Source organism: Nyctereutes procyonoides, unplaced genomic scaffold, assembly GCF_905146905.1.
Source record: "Nyctereutes procyonoides isolate TBG_1078 unplaced genomic scaffold, NYPRO_anot_genome, whole genome shotgun sequence".
Classification (NCBI taxonomy): domain Eukaryota; kingdom Metazoa; phylum Chordata; class Mammalia; order Carnivora; family Canidae; genus Nyctereutes; species Nyctereutes procyonoides.
In genome coordinates, this window is record NW_026575051.1 from 65,357,693 (window position 1) to 65,381,237 (window position 23,545).

The 23,545-nt window shown below is 40.9% G+C and overlaps 1 protein-coding gene and 1 non-coding gene across 2 annotated transcripts in view; one reads left to right on the forward strand and one right to left on the reverse strand.

The window, feature by feature from the left end:
• SNX3 (sorting nexin 3) overlaps window positions 1-5,885 on the reverse strand; it is a 40,335-nt gene extending 34,450 nt beyond the window's left edge. Inside the window, exon 1 of the mRNA XM_055330799.1 lies at window positions 5,719-5,885. Within this exon, the coding sequence (XP_055186774.1) occupies window positions 5,719-5,880 (162 nt within the window). The 5' untranslated portion in view covers window positions 5,881-5,885. The remainder of the gene's footprint in view (window positions 1-5,718) is intronic.
• On the forward strand, window positions 564-671 carry LOC129513177 (U6 spliceosomal RNA). The gene has a single exon (XR_008665164.1). It is a non-coding gene; the product is annotated as a U6 spliceosomal RNA (small nuclear RNA).
• Window positions 5,886-23,545: the final 17,660 nt, after the last annotated feature.

Genomic DNA, 23,545 nt, shown 5'->3' on the forward strand with positions numbered 1-23,545 from the left:
CTAAAGGAAGCCACAAACAACCAAATAAATTTAATCCTAACAGGGCACAGGAAGGAAATTCAGTCTAAATTCCAAGGATCAGCAAAATCTCAAAGATGATGGTAAGGCTAAATCCTGCAGGACAAGTAACAGTAGCCAGACAAGGTTACTAAAGGAAGACAGTTTTATTTTTTTTAAGATTTTATTTTTTTAAGTAATCTCTACACCCAACATGGAGCTCAAACTCACAACCCCAAGATCAAGAGTCACATGCTCCACCAACCAAGCCAACCAGAGGCAGCCCAGGAAGACTGTTTTTAATGGCAGAGGATATATGTAGACACAAGAGGCCTGGATAAAAGATAATTCTGCTTATTCAGGAGATACAAATAGTTCAGTAGGACTAGAACATAAAGTAAGAATGAAGGAAGGACAAGAGATGAGGATCAGATCAATAGGGACTCCAGCTTTTACACTGGCAAAACAGGAATATTATCTATTCTCTTTAGCTACCTCAGAGATCACATTTTTTATATATATATTTGCAATGAGCACTGCCTATATATATGTGTGTGTGTGTGTGTGTGTATACATATAAGCTTCAGCACATATACTAAAATAGGAATGATACAGGATTAGCATGGCCCCTGTGCAAAGATGACATGCAAATTCGTGAAGTGTGATATATATATATATATATATATATATATATATATATATATAGCAGCCTCTTGAACAGAAGTACTCAAGTGATAAATCCCTTCTTCAGCTTCAACACTCACAGAAAAAAAAGCTTGCCTTTTTATAACATCACTAGCCAGCCGGTCAACACCACGTTTTCTTCAGGTCATCTCATCAGAGCGCAGAATTTTATAGCAAGCTCTTTGCAGCTGTTCATCTCTCCTGACTGCATCTTACCCACTGCTGATTATTGAAGAGTCAACTCATGTCTCAAGAGTACCAACTTTGGGATTTCCTTCAAAAGGTGCAGATACCTTAGGGTGCCCCCAAACTAGGCTGTCAACAACAAAGGTTTTAATGTCCTGTTTTAAATTAAATGAACCGCAGCTGTGAAGCAATTCTAAACCAAGAGCAGACTACTTCAACTCTAACCCTGGCTCTGACACTAGTTAACTTACTTTGGGTGAGAGACAACCTTCTGTGCCTTGGTTCTGCAAAGTACTAAAGTGAACAATACAGAACAGTCCCTAATAACCCAACATAGCAGGACGACTTTTTAACTGTCACTGCCTCCCTTTCCCCATGGATTAGGTAAGAACAGAAACCTCAAAGCCAGGAACATGCCCTTCCTTCATGGAGATTCTGCAAGTCAGCTGTAACTAGCAGCAAAGATGTGTATCAGACATCTCGCAGCCAGCTGATAAATCTACATAGATTTGCAGATGTTAAAAAAAAAAAAAGATTTACAGATGTTCTTTGGCACTAAAATACCTTGATTCTTTAAAATATTATTTCGAAAAAATAATAAAAAGAAAATAAAATATTATTTGGGCTGTTTAATACATTCTTATAAATCCTGGGACCAAGTCTAAGAATTTGTTTCCAATCTGGATATTAATAACTTCCAACTTAAAGAGGACTAAAAATAAAAAATAATAATAATAAAATAAATAAAATGAGAGGCCTTGCCCAGAGTAAAGTCACCAATACAGGTTTAGAACAGAAAACACTGTTCAGATACAATTTTTACTGACCATCTTTCTTGTCAAAATGTTTATCAAATTTCGGGGACCTGGGTGGCTCAGTCAGTTAAGAGTCCACCCTCCTGGTTTCAGCTCAGATTGTGATCTCAGGGTCCTGGGATCAAACCCTGCATCGGGCTTTGGGCTCAGCATGCAGTCTGCTTGGGATTCTCTTCTCCCTCTGCCCTCCGCATCCCCCCTGCACCGTGCACACGCTCTCTCTGAAATATATAAAATCTTTTTAAGAAATTGTTTATTGGGGCGTCTGGATGGCTCAAGTTGGTTAAGCAACTGCCTTCAGCTCTGGCCATGATTTCAGGGTCCTGATATTGAGCCCTGTGTCAGGTTTCCTGCTCGGTGGGGAGTCTGCTTCTCCCTCTTCTTTCTCCCTCTGCCATTCCCCCTCCCCCTGCTTATGTTCTCTCTCAAATCAATAAAATCTTTAAAAAGAAAGTTTATCAAACTTTAGTATTCAGTTTTATGTTTTAATAAGCCTCAGTTTTAAAAGGCTACTTCCATAACTATGTGAGGAGTTGAATATTAGCTAATCTTATTTTGGTAATCATTTCACAGCATATATCACTACGCTAAATACACCTTAAGACATCATATATAGGGGCACCTGAGTGGCTCAATCAGTTGAGTTTCTGCCTTCAGCTGGGGTCATGATCCCAGAGTCCTGAGATAGAGTACTACATGGGGCTCCCTGCTCTGTGGGAAGCCTGCCTCTCCGTCTCCCTGCCCCACTCTATCACGAATATAGAACCAAAATCTCAAAAACAAACAAACAAGCAAACAAAAAAACCATTATGTATCAATCACGTCTCAATAAAACTGGAAAAACTACTACTATAATCACAGGAAATATGCTACCTTAAAATATAAATTCTATTAATTATTTTTGGGCTTAGTATGAAATTTACCACCTTCCAAATGGCATCAGAACTTTCTACATGGAGTTATACAAAATACAAATTTAAAACAATAAAGCTACTGGGTTAAACACTAAGCAAGATGGCTTCTTTTATACTATATCTGCCTCGATGAAAGTATACTTCCATTCCAGATCTAACAATTTTAGTAACTGCACAATAACACAGAAAATGTAGTTGATCACTGCCTTTAAAATTAGAACATATCTGCATTTCGAAAGAAGTAACTTTTAAAAGCTTAGTATATACCAGTGAATACTAAAGAGACTTATGTCCATTATCTCATTTAGTCCTATGAGGTAGGTGCTACTGCTAGCATATCTATTTTACAGAGGGAATGCTGTGGGAGCTTAGATTGTGTACTTTACTCTGCTTATAAATGATAAATCTATTCATTGAACTCAGCTCAAAAAAGATCCTTAACTTCACTCCTGTTTGAAATAACTGTCTCTAGTTACAACAGATCTTAACTAATTTACAATCCCCAGAAAATTAAGGTTACATTACAGTATAAACTTCATAAACAGTGACTGAATTTCCCCTTTAAACTTCTCTTTAATACGCCAAAATAATTCTAGACCCTGAGCTCTCCTAAACCTTTCATCATATATGGTGCTCTCTGCGGTACCTACCCATTAGAACAATTTTTAAAAACATTAACCCTGTACCAATTATTTTCAAAAGCCCAGAGATACTAATCAAGTGATCCTAATAGTCTTAAACACTATCTTCAAACCAAAAGATAAATGGAGATTGGGAAACTTGCATTCTAAAGTGCCACTATCTAGATAAAATTACTCTGTGAATTAGAGTAATTTCAATCAGATCCTATAAAATTGAACATTTTTCTCAAGACCAGAATTAGATAGTAACTGTAAGATAGTTTAAGGGCCTAAACTCCACATGGCAATTCAATAGCAAAAGGCAGGCAATAGGAGGGAGAGCAGCAACAGCTTAGAAAAGTAGTAATAAGTAAAATTACAAAATGACTTACCTATTCATCTTGCTGGCCTATTTTACTTAACACAAGATTGTAATTACTCTCAAAAATCATATGCTGCTTAAATAAGATATATTTTCTTACTATACGGTGTCCTGGATTTTAAATTAACACATTACATATTAAGAAAAACCCCAATGGCATTTCATATGCATTAGAAACTCAATTACACTTTTTTAGAATACCTGCATTTATGACTATAAACATCATTAATACAGAAAAAACTGGTTTATATAATACAACCAATGTGGGTGCATTCTTTGCTAATTCCATAACTTACCACTTTTAAAAGGAATTATTCTTAAAAATGTAAAGCACACCATAAGCACTATTTTTAAAGTGTCCCATCAGCTATTCAGTAATAAAGTATCAGATGTATTTTTTAAATAATTAAATCACACTAGAGTGCATTTAATGCAATGCACTCAGCAAGATAAACACAAAGTTATTAAATGGAGGAAGTGTAGGCAGGAGATTTTGCTTCAGTTGTATGACAGGAAGTACTAGCTATGGAAGTTTAGAAACAGGAATACCAAGTTCTGTTTTAGCACAAGAAATAAAAGAAAACATGGTGGTGAATAAAAGGAAGTTCTTTTTAGTGAATTTTTTAGTGAACATATATTTTAAAATCATTCCAAAAGTAAAAAAAAAGGGGGGGGCTTACTTTTTCACTAAGCTTATGTGGTAAAGTACTTCCTTAAGTATACTGGAGCCTGGATTTTGCAATTTCACTATTACAGCATTGCTTACGGCTCACATTTTACACATCCATAGGGACACCAGGGTGACGTGTAGCATTAAACTTTAGTTTCACATCTTGAAGTCTGATTATTAAATTTTTTTTTTTAGAGCTACATGACAAATTTTTTAAATGCACAGATTTCACGATAGGGATATACTTAACACGAATGCACAGTTAAAAATGGTTAAGATGCTAAATCATAGGTTGTTTTTTAACCACACGCACAGAAAGTGCACAAGGCAATGAGCAATAGTACTCGGCTTAAATATTAATAATCACCTGTTATGTAAATCTCAGTTACTGCAAAGTGAAGCTTATTATACTTAATTTTTGGTAGTAAAACAATTTGTTGTTTTTTGACAGCTGGGTTCGTTTCCTATGATTTTTTAAAGATACCTCCCTAGGTGAGAGAAAGTTCTTCAATCCCGAACTACAGTGAAAGTGAAGCTCTAGCCTCAATTAGCATCTTCCAAATCATCTGAATTACTTATTGCCATCAAATACTAGTTATGAAATCATTAAGTGTGCTTCTCCTTCAGCTGATTTCCTCCATTCAGTCAAGTGAACACCTCGAAATTAAGAGAGCAAGATCCCTAAGTGAATAATAGGCTTTCTTGCAGCAGCTGCAGTTCTGCACGGGGAGGGAGGCCACGACTCGCCACGCCTCGGCCCTCCAGCACCCACGGTGGCCCAGAAGGCTGAGGTCACCCTGCGGTCCTCCGCAGGTTCGGCCCCACCGAATCCGTCAGCCTTTTGTCAACACCCATTAGTTTTTCTGTTTTGTTTTGTTTTTTTTTTTTTTTTGCTCCGAAAAGCGTACAAAGCTGGGGTAGTTTGGCAGCTCGGGGAAGGGGGGCCTGCAGCGACCCACCAGCTCGGCTCTGGCCACCCCTGGGGGGAAAGTCTCCAGGGTTAAGAAAACTGGGAAAACTCGGTGCAAACCACCTTCCCCCCCCTCCCTGCCCCCCCACCCCCGTCTCAGGCACATCTAGCTCCCCCTCCCGAGGGAGCACCGTGTTCTCGAAAGATCTGCACCTTTCCAACTCAAATGTCATTCCCAGATCAGCTGCTCGGGGGGCAAGCGGCGCTCAACCCACGCCCTCTTCTTCGAGCACCTTCTCCAAGTAGCAGCGCTGAGCTGAGCTCGCTCCGTGCAGCCCCCGTCCAAGCCCTACACGGCGGGGGGGGGGGGGCTGACCCGAGACCCCGCCCGCCCGCGGACGAGGCTGTGCCCGACAGAGTCGGCCCGGGGCTCCCGGCCCAGGTGGGGTGGAGGGGGAGGGGGAGGAGAGGGGGGGGGAGGGGGAGGGGAGGGGAGGGGGAGGGGAGGGGGGTCTCTGAAGGGGAGAAAGCCGGCCTCACCTTGACCCTGATTTCGTAGGTGGTGAAGCGGCCCCGGCCGACCCCCACCGTCTGCGGGTTGCTCACATCGATCTCGAGGAAGTTGCTGGGCGGCCCGTAGGCATCGTTGAGGTTCTGCGGCTTGGTGATGAGCCGCCGGGTGTCCGCCACGGTCTCCGCCATTGCTCTCCTGCAGCCGCCGCCGCCGCCGCGGACTCCCTCCGCCCCCGCCGCCGCCGCCGCCGCCGCCGCCGCCCGCCGCGGGGACCCCGGGCTCGCGCACAGCGGTCGCGAGGCGAGCGAGCACGTAGGCCGGGCGTTCCCCCCGCGCGCGGAGCTCCTCCCTGCGTGTCTCCGGCTTCCGCCTCTCGAAGCCCGCGGGGGAGGAACAGCTGACTCGCCGGGACGCCGCGCCCTGGGCCCTGGAGCCCCAGCTGAGGCCGCGGAGGGGGACTGCGGGCGAGGCGGCGCTCACGGGACTTGTAGTCGCCCACGGGTCCCCGCCGGACTACAGCGCCCACAATGCATCGGGCGAGCGCGGGGGTGCGGCGGGACCTCGGGGTCCGGGGGTGGGCGCTTCCTTCCTGTCTCCCCGCGGCCGCCGCGGCCCGAAGCGGTGGGAGGGACCACGGAACTGGTCTTCGCGGCCTCGGGGGCCGCGGGAAGGAAAGTTAAAAGCCGGGAATTGGGCGCGGGGGGCGGGGTTTGTCCGCAATCGAAACAAGCCTCCCGCCGTCTCCGTGCCAACCCAGCGTCCCACCGGGAACCGCCGAAAATGCCTTCTAGGTGGGCCATTAACAAATACCTCCCAGGGGCTTGACATCCTCGTGGCCGTTTGCCCCTATGCCTGTCTGGGTTGATGAGTAGGAGGAGATAGAGTAGGAGAGTGCAGTACGGACCAAAGGCCTTGCCGCATGACGGCACTGAGGTCAAGCCATCGGGACACGGTGGGCTCTTGAAAATCTCGTGGTTAGGGGACCCCTGGGTGGCTCCGCGCGAGAGCGTCTGCCTTCGGCCCCGGGTGTGACCCCGGAGACCCAGGATCGAGTCCCAGGGGACCCAGACCCAGGATCGAGTCCCAGGGGACCGAGACCCAGGATCGAGTCCCAGGGGACCCAGACCCAGGATCCAGTCCCAGGGGATCGAGACCCAAGATCCAGACCCAGGATCGAGTCCCAGGGGATCCAGACCCAGGATCGAGTCCCAGGGGATCCAGACCCAGGATCCAGTACCAGGGGATCCAGACCCAGGATCGAGTCCCAGGGGATCCAGACCCAGGATCCAGTCCCAGGCGATCGAGACCCAGGATCTAGTCCCACTCGGGCTCCCTACATGGAACCTGCTTCTGCCTCTGCCTGTGTGTGTCTCTGCCTCTCTTTCTCTGTGTCTCACATGAATAAATAAATAAAATCTTTAAAAAAATCTCGTGGTTAGGGGGCTGAAACCTGCCTTGGACGACCTGTGTTTGGGTAACCTGCAACTTTCTTCCCTCATTTCCCACAAGTCGGGCTCCTTGCATGGAGCCTGCCTCTCCCTCTGCCTGTGTCTCTGCCTCTCTTTCTGTGTGTCTCTCGTGAATAAATAAATAAAATCTTAAAAAAAATAGTAAACGTATTCTACAGCTTTTGAAATGAAGCTCAAATAAGCCTTTATAAGAAATGGGGGGGGGGGGACAAGCAGATGGTAGTTCATCTTCGAACTTGGGAGGTAGAGAGAAATCTGTATTCCTGCCTAGAAAGATATCCCTGTTGATGTCACAGTTCTGCAGCTCTATCTGCATTTTTTAAAAAAATATGTTCAGTTTCAGAACCCTCACTTAGGTAATCAGCCCCTTAAGGTGCAGAGTTGCCCAGATCGTTAACCATCCATAGGAACACTAAGAATACTTGGAATAAAGAAATCACTTAAATCCGATATAGACTCTTTTCTAGTTAAACTCAACATTCATTGACTCAACAAGCATTTATTGAAGGTCTAGTAAGGTGTTTTTCAACTGCAGATGCTAGAGCGCTAAGGGTAAATAAGACATGGAAATTCTTTGAAGCCATCAGGTCTGTTATGTAGCCTATTTTGGGGAGACGTGGTAAGTCAATAAATGACATACCTGCCAATATGATTGGTACTGTGAGGAGAATAAAACTGGGATAATGTGATAGAGAATGAAACATTCTAAGTGAAGCTCATTTAGACAAAGTGGTCAAAGGAGCCCTCTATCTCTCTTTAAAGAGTAAGGGTAATTGTTAGCAGAAGTGCTCAGAGAGGACTCCCTGCAGAGCCTGCCTCTTGTTGCCAGAGACCAAATGGGAACTTGGCTGCTGTGAGCTCAAGAATGGAGTATAGACTGTAGGGGATGAAAAAAGTTTTCTCCTGCCCGTCAAGATCTTCCAGCTGTTTTGAGAATCAAATCGATACAAGACAGATTAAGGGGGGGAAATCCCAAAGTTTATTTAGTTCCATGCTCGTGGAAGCCCAATAATGAAATTGAGATCCAAAGAAATGACCAAGGCAGGCAATTTTTAGACTTTTTTTAAAAAATTTATTTATTAATGAGAGATACAGAGAGAGAGAGAGAGAGGCAAAGACACAGGCAGAGGGAGAAGCAAGGCTCCATGCTGGGAGCCCCATGTGGGATTCAATCCCAGGTCTCCAGAATCAGCCCCTGGGCGGAAGGCGGCGCTAAACCACTGAGCCACCGGGGCTACCCAATTTTTAGACTTTTTAGACAATGAGACAATAAATCTGTGAGGAATTGATGGGACACAGAAAACAGAAGGTTGGGAGATTTAATTAGTAAGGAATTCTGAGCAGATTTTGGGCTGGGATAATAGATTAGTAAAAATTAACAAGGTTTTTTTCTATGACTTTCTAGACTTTCTGATGATAAGGGTTTGTTTGTTTGTTTGTTTTTTAACTTCTTAGTACAGAAACGATACCTTCCATGTGGGAGATTTATTTCTTGCTTTCGAGAGGGAGAGAGGAGGGTCTGAGTGTGTTTGCACAGATTGTTTTCCAAGTAACTTTTATTTAAAATATTATGCCAAGGTGGCACATTTTGGGACAGCCTGCCTTTGGCCCCTGTGAGATGATACTTTGAATTAGAATATATGAGAGCTGAGAGACCAAGAACCACTGTATTGTGCTGTCATCTGTGACACTTGAACAAAGTAATCATGGGATAGTCTCATAGGAAGCTTCTGTCTCATTCCTTGGAGGCCACACAGCAGCTTTGGGCAGCAGCAACAATTGCCGGCAGTGGGAAGCAACTACAGAGGGTAGCAATACAGCAACACAGCAACCATACAGCTGGTATAAGCTTTGGGAGGAAAATTATTTTTCAGGATATACAATTGTATTCCTAGAAAAATCCAAAAAGAATAAGCTACCAGAATTAACATGAGAATTTAGTGGCTGAATGAGATTACAGACCCTCTTTATAGTTTTTCTCTATCTGAGCAATGTCTCATCAGAATGGAGAATATATCTGTGTTTAATTATTAGAATTAGAAGAGGAATATCTGGTGTATTGGTGAGGATCACAGAAAAATCTTTCCAGTATAATGTGATTTGGGTAAACAAACAGAACAAAAATATATAAAGATATGTACATCTATCTGTTCATATTTTTGTCTGTGCATGGGAGAAAGTATGGAAGCATATACAGCTGGGCTGTTGACACTGGTAACTCAAGAGGGAATGGCATTTGCAGTGGGGACAGGAATGGGAAGGCACCAGCATATTCTAGGGATAGACTAGGATGTTAGAAATCTATTAGCAATTTTATGTTTTCCTAAATGTCCTAACTCTAGAAAAATAATTTGTTAGTGTACCTGTATTACCATGGGAGATGAGAGTTGTGTCCCTTGAGTAGTATACTAGCATAAATACATATGTATGTATATAAATGGCATCATAGGATACACACACTTTTGTATCTTCTTTCTCTTAACAATGTATCTTGAAAATAGTTTCATATTTGTACTGCAGGGAGGTATTATGTGCCATAATTTAACTTGTCCCCCTATTAGCAAATATATATGGGATGTCAACCTTTCACTATGACAGTGCTGCAATGAATAGCCTGCATATGCTATCATTACACATGCAGGATTATATTTATAGTATAAACTCCTGTAAATGGAATTACTGGGTCAAAGGATATGTGTATTTATGAGAGATATTGCAAAATTTCCTCTGTACAGGTTTAACCAGTTTATATCCTGTACAGCAATGTATGAAAGTGCCTATTTATCCATAGCTTCACTAACATGAAGTGTTAACAAACTTTTTAATCTTCACTAATCTAAATGATGTCTTTATTTGGGTATTTCTTATTCAACTAAGCACAGTTGGGCATCTTTTCATATGTTTACAAGCCATTCGTATTTCCTTTTTTTGGTGATATATTTATTCAAATTCTTTGCCCATGTTTTCTATTGACTTGCTCTTTTTCTTGATATGTTGGAGTTTATTAAATATTAAAAGGTAAACATTTTGTATGATATAAATGGCAAATATCTTCCCCAGTTTAACTTTTGGCTCTGCCAATGATGGATTTTACCATGTATTTTGTAATTTAATTCATGTAGTTGAATTTATCAATCTTTTCTTTTATGGCTTCGGAGTTTTGAGGCATGCTTAGAAAGCCCTCCTCCTCAAAAAAAAAATCCACTTTTTTCTATACTAGTTATAGGTTTTTTAAAAAATATTTGATTCATAATTTTCACTTTGATTTGATCCAGAATTTAATCTAGAATTTCTTTTGGCATAAATATGAATCTATATTCCCCCCATTTGACTGCCTAGTTGTTGCAACACTATTTATCAAACAACCTATTTTTTTAAATTTTATTTATTTATTCATGATAGACATAGAGAGAGAGGCAGAGACACAGGCAGAGGGAGAAGCAGGCTCCATACAGGGAGCCAAACGTGGGACTCGATCCTGGAGTCTCAGGATCGTGCCCTGGGCCAAAGGCAGGCGCTAACCCGCTGGGCCACCCAGGGATCCCCTCAAAAAACCTATTTTTAAAATAATCTATTGTTTACTCAGTGATTTGAGATGGTTACTTGAAGTCACATAAGAATTGTATTTTTTTAAAGAGATTCAAAGATGCTATACTGCTGGTTTTTAAATATATTTTTTTTAAATTTTTATTTATTTATGATAGTCACAGAGAGAGAGAGAGAGAGGCAGAGACACAGGCAGAGGGAGAAGCAGGCTCCATGCACTGGGAGCCTGATGTGGGATTCGATCCCGGGTCTCCAGGATCGCGCCCGGGGCCAAAGGCAGGCGCCAAACCGCTGCGCCACCCAGGGATCCCAAGAATTGTATTTCTCTTTCAATCCTGTATCTGTAACTCTATCTGGTATAATAAAAAATACATTGTTTTTTATCTCTGGCTTCCAGCACTGAGTTCCTAAAACCTTTGGAATTTTCTGAGTGATAGGAATGTCTTTTATTATTCCTAAAGCGCCCCTTTGGACCACACCTGAGTTTATGAGTTAATGAAGTGAATCAGAGCAGGGCCCCTGGGTATCATCAGGTTGGGAGCTGGTCACCAGAAAGACCCAATACTTGAGGAGAGAGGGTGGGAAATTCCAGCCCACCCCCCAGGTCCTGGAAGGTGGCAGGCAGGAGGGGAAATAAAAGCTCCACACTTCCCTACCCGGGCACCTTGCCCAATGCAACTCTTCCATTTGGCTGTTTCTGCCCAATGGAAGAGATAAACCAGCAAACGTTAGTCAAATAATTTTCCTGGTATCTGTGAGTCAAATGATTAAACCTGAGAGGGAGATTATGAAACCCCCAAACCTGTAATTGGCTGGGCAGATGTAGATAGTTTAGGCACTGCATTAGTGGCTGGTGTCTGAAGTGGGAATAGTCTTGTGGGTCTGAGGCCTTTAACCTGTAGGGTCTGTGCCAACTTCAGGTAATTAGTGTCAGAATTGATTTGAACTGTTGCACACAGAGCTGGTGTCAGAGAATCAGGCTTTGGAGATGGCATTAATCTGTTCTAGTAGTACATCCCGCAGTCCCTGTCCTCTCAAAGGTTAACTTCTCTACTTCTGCAGTCCAGGAGCTTGCTTCTTAGTCTCAGAGTTTGGAATCTCTGGGAGGATTATACTTGAGCTAGATACATCTTCACACTGATTTTCTTTGTATATTTGTCTACAGTTTTATTTAAAGAGGCTAAGTGCTGGAGGTGGAGCGGGAGCTAGCCAGGCCCAGGTTGCATATCCCACTCAGCAAAGAAAACCTGCTAGTAAGGGGACCACTCTCAGCCCACAGGTTAGTGATTACCTGTTGTGTTTTAGGCATGCCCTTTGAGGGGTCTTAATCCCCACCCTGAGATCCTTTACAAAATACCTCTTCCAAAAACACAAACAATTCTCTATTTTATTATTTGTGTGTTTGTGATTTAGTGCCTCTTCTGGACTGGTAAATCAGGCAGTGCCCAGCTGGTTGTGTTAACATCAGAACCACTCTCTCTTGCTTTTTTCAAGTTCTTCTCCACTAATTATTCCTTTTTTTCCCTATATCTTCTTATTCTTTGTGGTAGCCATGAGAATGTGCCTCTCAAATCTCCAGCCTCAAGAAACAATTAACCTCTGGCCTCAGCTGCTGTGCTTTGAAATTTATTACTGCATTCGCTCCAAGGCCACATTTCCCACATGCTGTTCCCAACCGATGGCTTGAGGATTGCTCAAATGTCAGGGATATAAGGCCCATTCCTGGAAGAGGAGAGACTCTTCTGATAACATTGGATTCAATATCTAGAAGTCAAAGGCAGCCATGACAAGGAGCAATTCCTGTTTTCAGTTGGGTGGTTGATTTCCAGGGTAGGGGGAGGGGAAGACAGTCATGGGATTCCTTTTGAGATAGAAGGGCCCCTGACGTGCATAGTGACTTATTTCAAACATGTAAGGACAGGCAAGGTTGGTGTATACCTGGATCAGGGCAAAAACAGGTCCTCAGCTGTAGGAGCACTGGAAACCAGGCATTTGTATGCTTTCTCTCAAGAAAATGGATTACCAGCTTTCTGAGTAAAGAACCATCAATGTTATCTCAAGCAGTGTTTCTCAAATATTAATGTGTGTACAGATCACCAGGGGACCATGTAAAAATGCAGATTCTGACCCAAGGAGTTCCAGAATAAAGTCTGAGATTTTGTATTTCTAATGAGGTCCAGGTGATGCCAGTGCTGCTGGTCTCCAGATCACAATGAGTAGCAAAAATCTAGAGAATGTCAAGAATGCAAGATAGGTTAATTGGTGGGGTGGGGAGAGTCCTATTCCAGAACCAGTGGAATCCTATGATCTTTTTAGCTGAACAGATGTGTCCCTCTTAGGACTTTTAGGTCCTCTGGCCATCCATGTGACAAATACGTACTGAGAACCTACAATAAACAAATGTGCTTGGTGCTGGGGGAAGGGTGAGCATGGAGAAGAGGGAAGGTGTTAAACAGGATACAGTTTTTGCTTCCAGGATCTTTCAGACTGGTCATAGAGATGTAAGAATGAACAAGCCATGTCAGTGGAGTGTGATGGGAGCCACTTAGCCCAGTCTTGAGGGTAGTAAGGAAAATTCCAGAAGGAAGCAACAACAAAACCAAGGCATAGAGTTGGTGTTTGAGAGGCAAGGTGCCTGTGATTTGGGTGTCCATGTGTCGTAGGAGGTACATTCTGGAGATAGAGATAAACATATACAGAGGCCCAGAGGAAAGAAAAAGCATGGCATAGCTAGGTAGCTACACACAGTTCAGTACTACTGGGATGAAAAGGGAATAGAAAGGACTAAGGCCAAGAGGGATAAGGCCATGAGGAGGCATTACAGTCCATGTTTATGATTCCAGATACTATTTAAAGACTTTCTAAAGGAAACCACTAAATAGGAGTGATTTGACTTGATTTTTGCTTTAGAAAGATCATGGTGGTGGAAGTAAGATGGTATGCAGTGGGAATGTAGAAAAGTGAATGGACTTGAAAAATCTGCCCCCATTTCCCTGGTTTGATGCAAAGAAAGTACTGCACTAAGCAACTGAAGACTGTTGAGACCAAAAGTTTGGGAGATGCCACATCAAAGAAGGATATCAGGATGCAAACAGCACCACAACTCTTACTGGGACTTGGAGGACCCACCAAATCTCTGTGAGTTGGTGCCAGTATTCTAGTAAAAGACCTTAGCCACCAGGACATACATTCCCAGGCATACCAGGGTGGTTCCTAATTTTATTTGTGAAAGAAGTAAACTCTTCTAACTATTCATTTGGAAACATATCTGCATAACAGATGTATTTGTCCAGAACCTGTGGGTTGGGTTTTTTTTTAGAGAGCTTGACCAAACCTGCTGGACCAGGGCTTGATCCACTAAGCTGTTTAATGCTCTCAAATCTATAAAGACCTTAGCTTGGAGTGGGTGTATCACAGTAGTGTTTGCCACTCTTAATATCATACACTCGCTCAGGTTCCTATATGCTATTTCTGTTTGTTGTCCTATTGGCTAAGTCAAACTTTACATGTCTAAAATCAGTCTCATCCCATTTACCCTCAAGCAATCTCTCTTAATATTTATATCCTTTTTGCTGTAATTATTATCATTATTTTTCTAATCACTTGGACTTGTCACTATGAGCCATCTTTTTTGTCTTTTTTTTCATCCACCCCTCTGCCATATCTTGGTTCTGGTTAATGTTAGACTAGAGATCTTCATACTGCTTTGACTTCTCTAATCTCTGCTATCCATTATTTACATATTACCATCCCGATACGTCCTTATATTATAAATATATCTTGACTAGAATTTATATATATATATACACACACACACACACACACACAAGTATATTTAAAGATTTTATTCATTCATTTGACAGAAAGAGCAAGTGAGAGTGAGCACAAGTAGGGAGAATAGCAAATCAATTTTGTTTAAAGCTCGGTAAAGGAGATGGGCAGGCAAATCCTTATGGCTGTGTAATCCTAGAAAAATCACTATGCTTGTCTGTGCTTCCATTTCTTCATGTAGCAGACTGGAAAAATAATAGTACCCACCTCACAAGGTAGTTATGAGCATTGAAAGAATTAATGTTTGTAAAGCATTTAGAACAGAGCTAGACACATGCTAAGCCCAGAAATCTGTATAGGAGTCTATAAGGAAATGGATTTATTTAGAAAACCCCTTGGGTTCTATCCATTGGATAGAAAATCATAAGGGGAGGCCCTGAGCCATTATCAGGAGTGACTGGTGGTGTGTGGCTAGGTTTGTGAGGAGAAGATATGGAATGAATATTGTATCTAGATGAATCTAGGAGTAGAATATAGTAGTGATGGTACTCCTGACCAGAAATCTGAGCTTAAATCTATTGACAGAATTTTTCAAAGCCTTGATTTACTAACTGGTGTTTTAGATTCAAAACATTGGTTTTCACAGGCATTTCAGTGTAACACAAGGTCATTTAATTAGGTCCCAACTAAGACAGCTGTCACAGAAGGTTTATAGCTTACATCTGAGAAAGTCAAAATTTTCAAAATATGGTTAGTTCCAAAGTATATTTTTGATAAATCAGCTTGAATACTGCATTGTGGATAACAAGGTTAAATAAAGGTTCTAATAAGACAAACAGCGACAATTTAAATAAATCAGATGTTTTTGCCGAAGATTACTCTGTGATTTTCTCCAATTATTCATGACATTTCACCCATTCATATTGTGATCTGCTTTAATAGTGGAAAGAAAAAAAAAAAAACCTTGTCTCCTTGTTTATTCTTTGTTCTCAAGGAGATAAGCTGTTTATAAAGATACGTTATTTGTTATTTAAATCACTTTTACTGAAGTTGTTTATTTCCTTGTTTCAGTTTCTAAAAATATTGCAACAATTGTAATGCTTCTTAGAGATGTCTATTCAATTCAGAAATGATTTGTACTGAAATTCTTTGCTAAATGGGCACAGGTGCTGATGTGTATAACATGCTAGAGTGAGTCAAAACTAATAAATGCTAAAAAAAAAGATAATGGGCATATACTTCTGTCAACTTTTGAAATCTGATTAAAAATATTTTAGACCTAAAGTCTCAGGTATTTGTAAAGGTTGTCTCTATACTTACTACTTCATAACTAATAATAGTAATAATAATGGTAATAAATTAGATAATACTAAAACTATAAGTAGAAAAATTGCATAATTTAAATCCAGAAATCTATTTTTTAGAAAATGCCCTTTAATCACTTTGTAGACTTTCAAGATCATAATTATTATATAAAAGTTGTTACATTAGAAGATAATTTACCTGGTAGTAAAGTATCAAATTAAAGCTGAAAAATAGTACTTGTAAACAGATTTATATTTTAAAAAGATTGTTGAACAGCAGACATGGAAAATCGTATCTCCTGCTTCTCTCTTTGCTATGCATAAAATTACCTCCAGAAAAAATTTTGGTAATTTGATACTATAACGCTACATAGTAGTATAGCATATGTTCTAAGTCTTGCATATCAATGTACAAACCCAAACTATGGCTTACCCTAGGTAATCAAGAGGATTGATGTGTAAAATAAAGCCAAGTGGATTTGATATTTTAAGGGACAGTTGATTATTTGCAAGAACTAAAGCTTCAAAATCCAGCTGAGTTGATTTGGACTAAAGAAATGAAGCCTGGTACCAGAAATTATAGTATGTATTCCTGCTGAGTAAGCCCTGCATACTGCAAACTTGGATCTGTGGATGCACATCTCTCCCTTTGAAGTTGATGAGAATTGCTTGGCCTAAGTGAGGTACATGCTGGGAAAATTGAGTCCTTACAATTGGTGTGTATAGACATTAGAGGTCTCATGACACTTTCCTCATCTGTTCCCTTAGTTTTCTGTACACAGTCTTGGTTTTGGCAGAAGACACTCAACTCTTCTTGAATTAGATATGTCCCATGACTAAACGGTATTCAGGTTTTATCATCTAGAGACTCTAGATAAGAACTACTCTGTGGTTGGGGCGCCTGGGTGACTGAGTAGGTTAAGCGCCTGATTCCATTTTGGCTCAGGTCATGATCTTGGGGTTGTGAGGTCAAGCCCCATATTTGGGCTCCATGCTTAGTGCAGAGTCTGCTTGTCCCTCTCTCTCTCTGCCTCCCCCGCTTTGTCTCTAAATAAATAAATAAATAAATAGATAAATAAATAAATAAATAAAATCTTTTAAAAAACCCATATTATATTAAAAAAAAACTCTGTTGTCAGTAAAGTTGGATAAATAAAACTCACCTTGATTTAAAATTTATCCAAGTAATGTCCCCAAGATGTCCAGTTGAAAACAAAACACCCAGCTGATTCCTTTGAAGTGTAGGCCAAATCACAGCAAATTTTGAGACTAATTACCTGGTGCAAGTACTAATATTGACTTAAACAAATGAGTTCATACAGTTTTATGATTGCATCTTTGAGTTTTAAAGACAGGTTGCATTTTAGGCCAACTTAAGTTCCTCTAAATAAGTAGTCTATAGAACTGAAAAACATTCTGTCTCTTTGATTGCCTGGATGCATCACATCAATCAACTAACCAACCAACAAAACTAGATTTGTTATGACCAACACTAAGTGTCAATGAAAATTCTATGTAGCATGGTCTGCTTTTTTCTATGTATAGACCTGACTTACGGGCTATTTGAAGAATTATCTCATTGAATAGGCAAGTTTTAGCCCCTACTACCACTCAATTAACCTCAAAAAGGAGTAGTACCTGTGTTATCTTAAGTAAGTAGATTTTTTTCTCATTAAGTTTGGATATCCATCTATGTGATTTTTTTTTTTTTTTTTGGTAATGATGAATACTGAGCACATATGCTATATTAAACCTGGAATATCCTTGGAGTTGCCCTGGAAGTATTCAACTTCAAATTTTTTTTGGTAAATTATCTTTGTAATGATTTATATTAATACGATTTTTTCCCCTAAATACAGAAAGTACCAGAACACACTTAGAAATAATGGAAGGGGGTAGAGGGTTGAGGATGGGATCAATTTTCCAGTTTTTCCAAAATAATATGTAGAGAGGTTCATGGAAACAAATGAGATATTTGGTACGTTTTCTGAGTCTAAGTCTTTTGGCAGATATGAGAAAGGTAGGAGCCAGAGCTTGATTTTCTAAAGGCTTATAACAAAACTGTATTTCATTCTGTAGACAGTAAGAAGGCATTGCAAGTTTAGAATCTGTGATGGGATGTGGTCAGATAGGTCATATTTTTGGAAACAGATCTGATAGTGGGCTGGAGTGAGAGATGTAGCCAGTTAGGTGGTGACTGCATTCAGCCTTGGAAAGATAGAAAGGAAGACCCAGTGATGATGGATTTAAGCCATATTAAGATGATAGGATTCAGGAGTATCTGGGGAAAGATTGGCTGTGAGTGATGAAGAACAAACTAATTGAAGGTGGCTGCCAGATTACAAATTTGCATGTGGGGTTGTGGGAGGTTAGAATAGGTTGGGGGGGGGGGTCACTGCTCTTAAATAGAAAGATGGCAGAGAGGGCATGTAGAGAAGTTATATAAGGAAAGCTTCCACTCCCCCCTCAAAAGTTGGGTAAGGAACATTTAAGGAGGTAAAACATAGGTAAATAAAGACATGTCTTATGGTTCAAATAAAAAAAGGAATATTCCAGTAAAGGATATTAAAAACTGAAAAACAGACAGAACCAGTTATTTTTAATCTGCTGTTGAAAATAAGTAGAAAGTAAATAAAGATTTGAGCACTGGACTTGACTTCCAAATATTTTGTCTTGGGCAGTCTCTAGTTACAGGTTAAACAATGTTTCAGTAACGGAAAAAAATGGTAACTTTTGTTGGAAAGTTAGCAAACATAATTCTTATTAGAAGGAATGAACTGCTTCTAACAAAATCTATTTATTTAAAATATTTTTAAAATTTATTTATTTGACAGAGAGAGAGGGCACATGCAAACACACAAGCAGGGAGCCCTGACACAAGGATCCGTCTCAGGACTCTGGGGATCATGACCTAAGCTGAAAGCAGATGCTCAACCAACTGAACCACCCAGGGCCCCCCCCCAAATTTTCACTTTATGTAAATTTATGTTGTTGAAGTAGGTGTATCTTGTTTAAAAGTTTCCATAGTTAAAAAGGCACTTAACCATATTTAATGAGTTTGTTGAAATTAAGTAACTTAAAATATATTTTTGGTTCAGAATCTTTATATACAAATGTTCGAATTTAGAAGCTAGGTATTTGATTCTACTTTATAAAATGGGTCATTATAGTTTTAAATCATTCCTTGTGTGTCTTTAAATGAACCATATTTTCTTATAGTTCTGAAATATTAACATAGAAGAACCTATAATTATGAGGTGCTTTAATTATGAGGAGCCAAGTGTAATGACAAATCCATGAATAAATAAGTGGAAAATGAGTGTTCTTTGGTTGTATTCTACTTCTGTGGTACTGAGTTTGATGGTGTTTCTTTATTTATTTTATTTATTCATGAGAGAGAGAGAGAGAGAGAGATAGAGAGAGAGAAAGAGAGGCAGAGACACAGGCAGAGGGAGAAGCAGGCTCCATCCAGGGAGCCTGATGTGGGATTCAATCCCAGGACTCTAGGATCACACCCTGGGCAGAAGGCAGGTGCTCAACCGCTGAGCCACCCAGGGATTCCTTGATGGTGTTTTTGATCTTTAAAATGGGGTGCCTAGGTGGCTCATTTGGTTAAGTATCTGACTCTTGATTTCAGCTCAGGTTATTATCTCAGGGTCATGAGATGGAGCCCTGCCTTAGGCTCGATGCTCAGTGGAGAGTCTGCTTGAGATTCTTTCTTCCTCTCCCTCTGACCACCCCTTCACCCACTCATGCACTCTCTCTAAAATAAATGGATACATCTTTAAAATAAAATGGGCTCAAAATATTAGGGATATAACCGATTTCATACAGCAGGTTATTTGCTTTTTTGTAGAGACCAAAACAATAAATTTTGTATTTTTATGAAGACTGCTCCTTCAGTCATTCAACAAACATTACCTACTAACCCAGGTGCTATCCCAAACCTTGGGAATACAGCAGTAAACAAAACAGACATAAATCCCTGTTTGCATAGAGCTTAAATTCTGGGAAGAACAGATAATAAACTAATAAATTAGTAAAGTATGTATTATGCCATAATGGTTAACGGTTGTGGAGAAAATAAAGATGGGAAGGAGGTAAAGGAGTGCTGGGTGAGAGTGTAAGTTTATAGAGGTAGCTAGGGAAGGCCTTGACTGAGTAGAAGGAGTATGGAAATGAGGAAGTAAGCTAAGTAGACCTCTTAGAGGAGAGCATATTAGGCAGAAAGCATAGGAAATACAAAAGCTTTGGGGTGGTAAGTTGGCTTTCAGTTCCAGGAATAGCAAGAAAGCCAATGTAGATGGACTGAGGGAAGGTAGGGAAGAGTGGCTTGAGATGATATCACAAAGCCAGTTGAGGTCCAAGTCATGAGGCCTTGTAGGATGTTTTAATAATGGAGTGATCGGGGAAGGCACTAGTGGATATTAAGCACAGGAATGACACAATTCAACCTAACATTTTATTTTATATTAAAGATTTGTATTTGTTTTTGGAAGGGAAGGGGTAGAGGGAGAGGGAAAGAAAATCTCAAGCAGGCTCCATGCAGAGAATGCAGACTCCCAACACGAGTTTTGGTCTCATGACCCTGCAATCGAGACCTGAGCTGAAACCAAGAGTTGGACATTTAACCAACTGTGCCACCCAGATGCCCCTCAACTTAACATTTTAAAACATAAATCTGACTGCTAAGTGAGGATGGCTTGTAGAGGGCAAAAATGGGAGCAGAGAGATGAGTTAGTAGGAAGGCAACTGCAACAATCCAAGAGGGAGATGATGGTGACTTAGACCAGTGTTGGTGGTGGCAATGTTGATGGTGTAAAGTGATAGGATTCTGAATACTTTCTAAGGTGAAGCCAACGGATTCACTGTTGGACTGGATGGGGGATGAGAGAGAAAGATGGCCTGAGCAACTGGAAGGGGCTACAGATAGGGTAGTGGAAGTGGGTATGTGGTATTAGGGTATCCTCTTCCCCCAAAGGAAACAACAATAATCACAGTATTAGGAAATGGTATCCTGGCTGCTTCATGCCAATGGCCTATTCCATCTGCTCCTCTGCAGGCTGTCTCTGACAGTGGCTTAAAAGCACTCTCTAAAATGGCAACCCCCTGAACATAGGGTTGGAAAATCACAATGTATTAGAGCTGGAGAAAAATTAGATATTCCAAATCACCCATATTTATTATGGGTTATCATCTCATTTATTTAAATCCTATTTAACTTTTTTTTTTTTTTTTTTTTTGCTTTTAATGAGTTTCATAAATTTGTTACTTGAAGTATTAAGTTTCAGGACTTTTAAAAATTTCTCCCTACATTTTACAAACCTAGAATACATTCTTTATTTTTTATAATTCTTGGATATCATGAATCCATGCTGTCCTAGACTCATTATTTTAGATTTTGCCTTATCCCTTTTTAGTTTCTGTTTACAGTGTATTTGATTAACTCTTTGTGTACATACATTATTGGACTTAATTCTCATAAGAACTCTGGAAGGTAGAATAGACACTATCTTAATCTTATAGATAAGGAAAACAAAGGGAGAGGTTAATTTGTGACAAAATCAGAACCCAAGTATAATTTCTGACTCCTGCCATAGTATGTTTTTTCTCGACCAGATCACTTTCTTTCCCATTTCCTTCCTTCCTTAATTATCCTTCTCTGGATACTTGGTTTTGTCCTTGAGATGAGGTGCCAGAACTACTTGGCATTCTTTCTAGGGAGGTTTTTAAAGTAAGGACAAGATAATGCTTTCTGGTTTTCTGACAACGTTTAAAAAATTACTTTCGGGTTTATCTTTGCTTTTCGTTTGTTTTAGCAATTGCAGGAACTGCAGAACATAGGATTGATGTTTTAATAAAATGGTTTACAATGGCTACTTAAATAGTCTTCTGGTCATAATGAATTCTCCTGAATACAATAAATGTAATCTAAGTTACCTCATACGGGCCACACAATAAAGTTCACTTGCCATGTTTCTGTTTTCACTTGCACAAATTTCTTGTAGATCTTCCCACAAATTTGGCATTAAACTGTGTCTACGAGTGCTGTTTCAATTGTTAAGCTGTTGGAATCTCTAATAAAAATTTCTTTGGCCAAGGCAAGCAACTGTTTTCCCAGAGCAAACAAAATGACACATAATCTCTGAAAATCTTTTCTTTTAATTTTTTTTTTTTTTTTTTTTTTTTTTTATTTATGATAGTCACAGAGAGAGAGAGAGAGGCAGAGACACAGGCAGAGGGAGAAGCAGGCTCCATGCACCGGGAGCCCGACGTGGGATTCGATCCCGGGTCTCCAGGATCGCGCCCTGGGCCAAAGGCAGGCGCCAAACCGCTGCGCCACCCAGGGATCCCAATCTTTTCTTTTATTAAAGATTTTATTTATTTATTCATGAGAGACACAGAGAGGAGGCAAAGTCACAGGCAGAGGAAGAAGCAGACTCCCTGGAGTCTGAGGCGGGATTCGATCCCAGGACCCCAGGATCACAACCTGATCCAAGGGTAGATGCTCCACCACTGAGCCACCCAGCTTCCCCTAAACTCTGAAAGTTTTGAGTGTGATAAATATGTAAGTGAAGGAAGAATAGTTCAACTTTTTTCAAAAGGTTTTTTTTTTTTTTTCACAAAGCGTCACACCCCAAATTAATAACACTGACATGAAAGAAACATTCACTGTAGCAAGGAGGAATAGTCATGTCCCACAACAGAATTAAAGATAGCACGCAGGAAGTGTAAATGGGCTTATTTCGGAAGATACAGTCAAAACAACTTTTTCGTACTTTGACAGTTATATAGAGAGCCTCCAAATTATTATACTATGCTGTGCTCTCTTTTTTTCCCTGTTCCTTTGGAATTTTCTATTGTGGACAAAAATGCTTAACTTCCTGGAATGTTTTCTAGCGTAGTTGTCTTAATTCTTACTCCACCGAAAAGTGGCTTTGCGGCTTTTGTATAACTCAGACTTTCTTACCTGCCTGCCTTAATTCAACCTATTTCTTATTCTGGGAAGGTCCTCACCTCCTGTTCAAGGTAAGGCCTCCAGAAAGCCGTCCTGAGCTCCCGAAGTGCTCTCCTTTCATCGATTCCACATCTGGTGCAATCTTGCGTTGCTTTTTTTCTTTCATCCCTACTTGGGGTGGGGGCGGGGGATTGCCAGCCTCTTCTGGACAGCAGTTTATTTTTTATTCTTTTTATTATTATTCATTTTTTTTTTTTTAATGGACAGCAGTTTGTATTCTCCATACACTTACCATCGTAACTCAGGCCTTTTCTCTTTGTTTAATGAAATGAGGGCGACCGCTGAGAAATCCGTCTTTGGATGGATACACAGTCCCGTGGCCCCTCCATCCACTGATTGTGCGTCTCGGGCCACGGCCTTTCCCACGGCAGCTGCACATGCTCTCAAGACATTTGAGTGTGTGCCCTGTTTAAAACGATGCACGCTCCTCAAATGCAGGAAGTAGACAGGTGTGTGTGTGTGCAGGAGGAACACGTCTCAGGTGCCCTGCCGACGCGGAGGAGGCCAACTGGAGGCCTCCAGGCCAACTAATCAGGGCTACCGTTGCGGGAGCCTGTGACCGGGTAACATCAATATGTCGTTAAACTCCGAGCGCCCACGGGGTCACCTACCTCTTACTTAGGTCTCGAACTCTCGGTCAGCCCAGGGGTGGTTCCGTGACTGCACATCACTACCGCGGCCCTCGCCCGCGAAGGCGTCTCGGGGTCCAGCGCCGCGGAGGGGGGCCGCGCGGGCCGCAGGATGC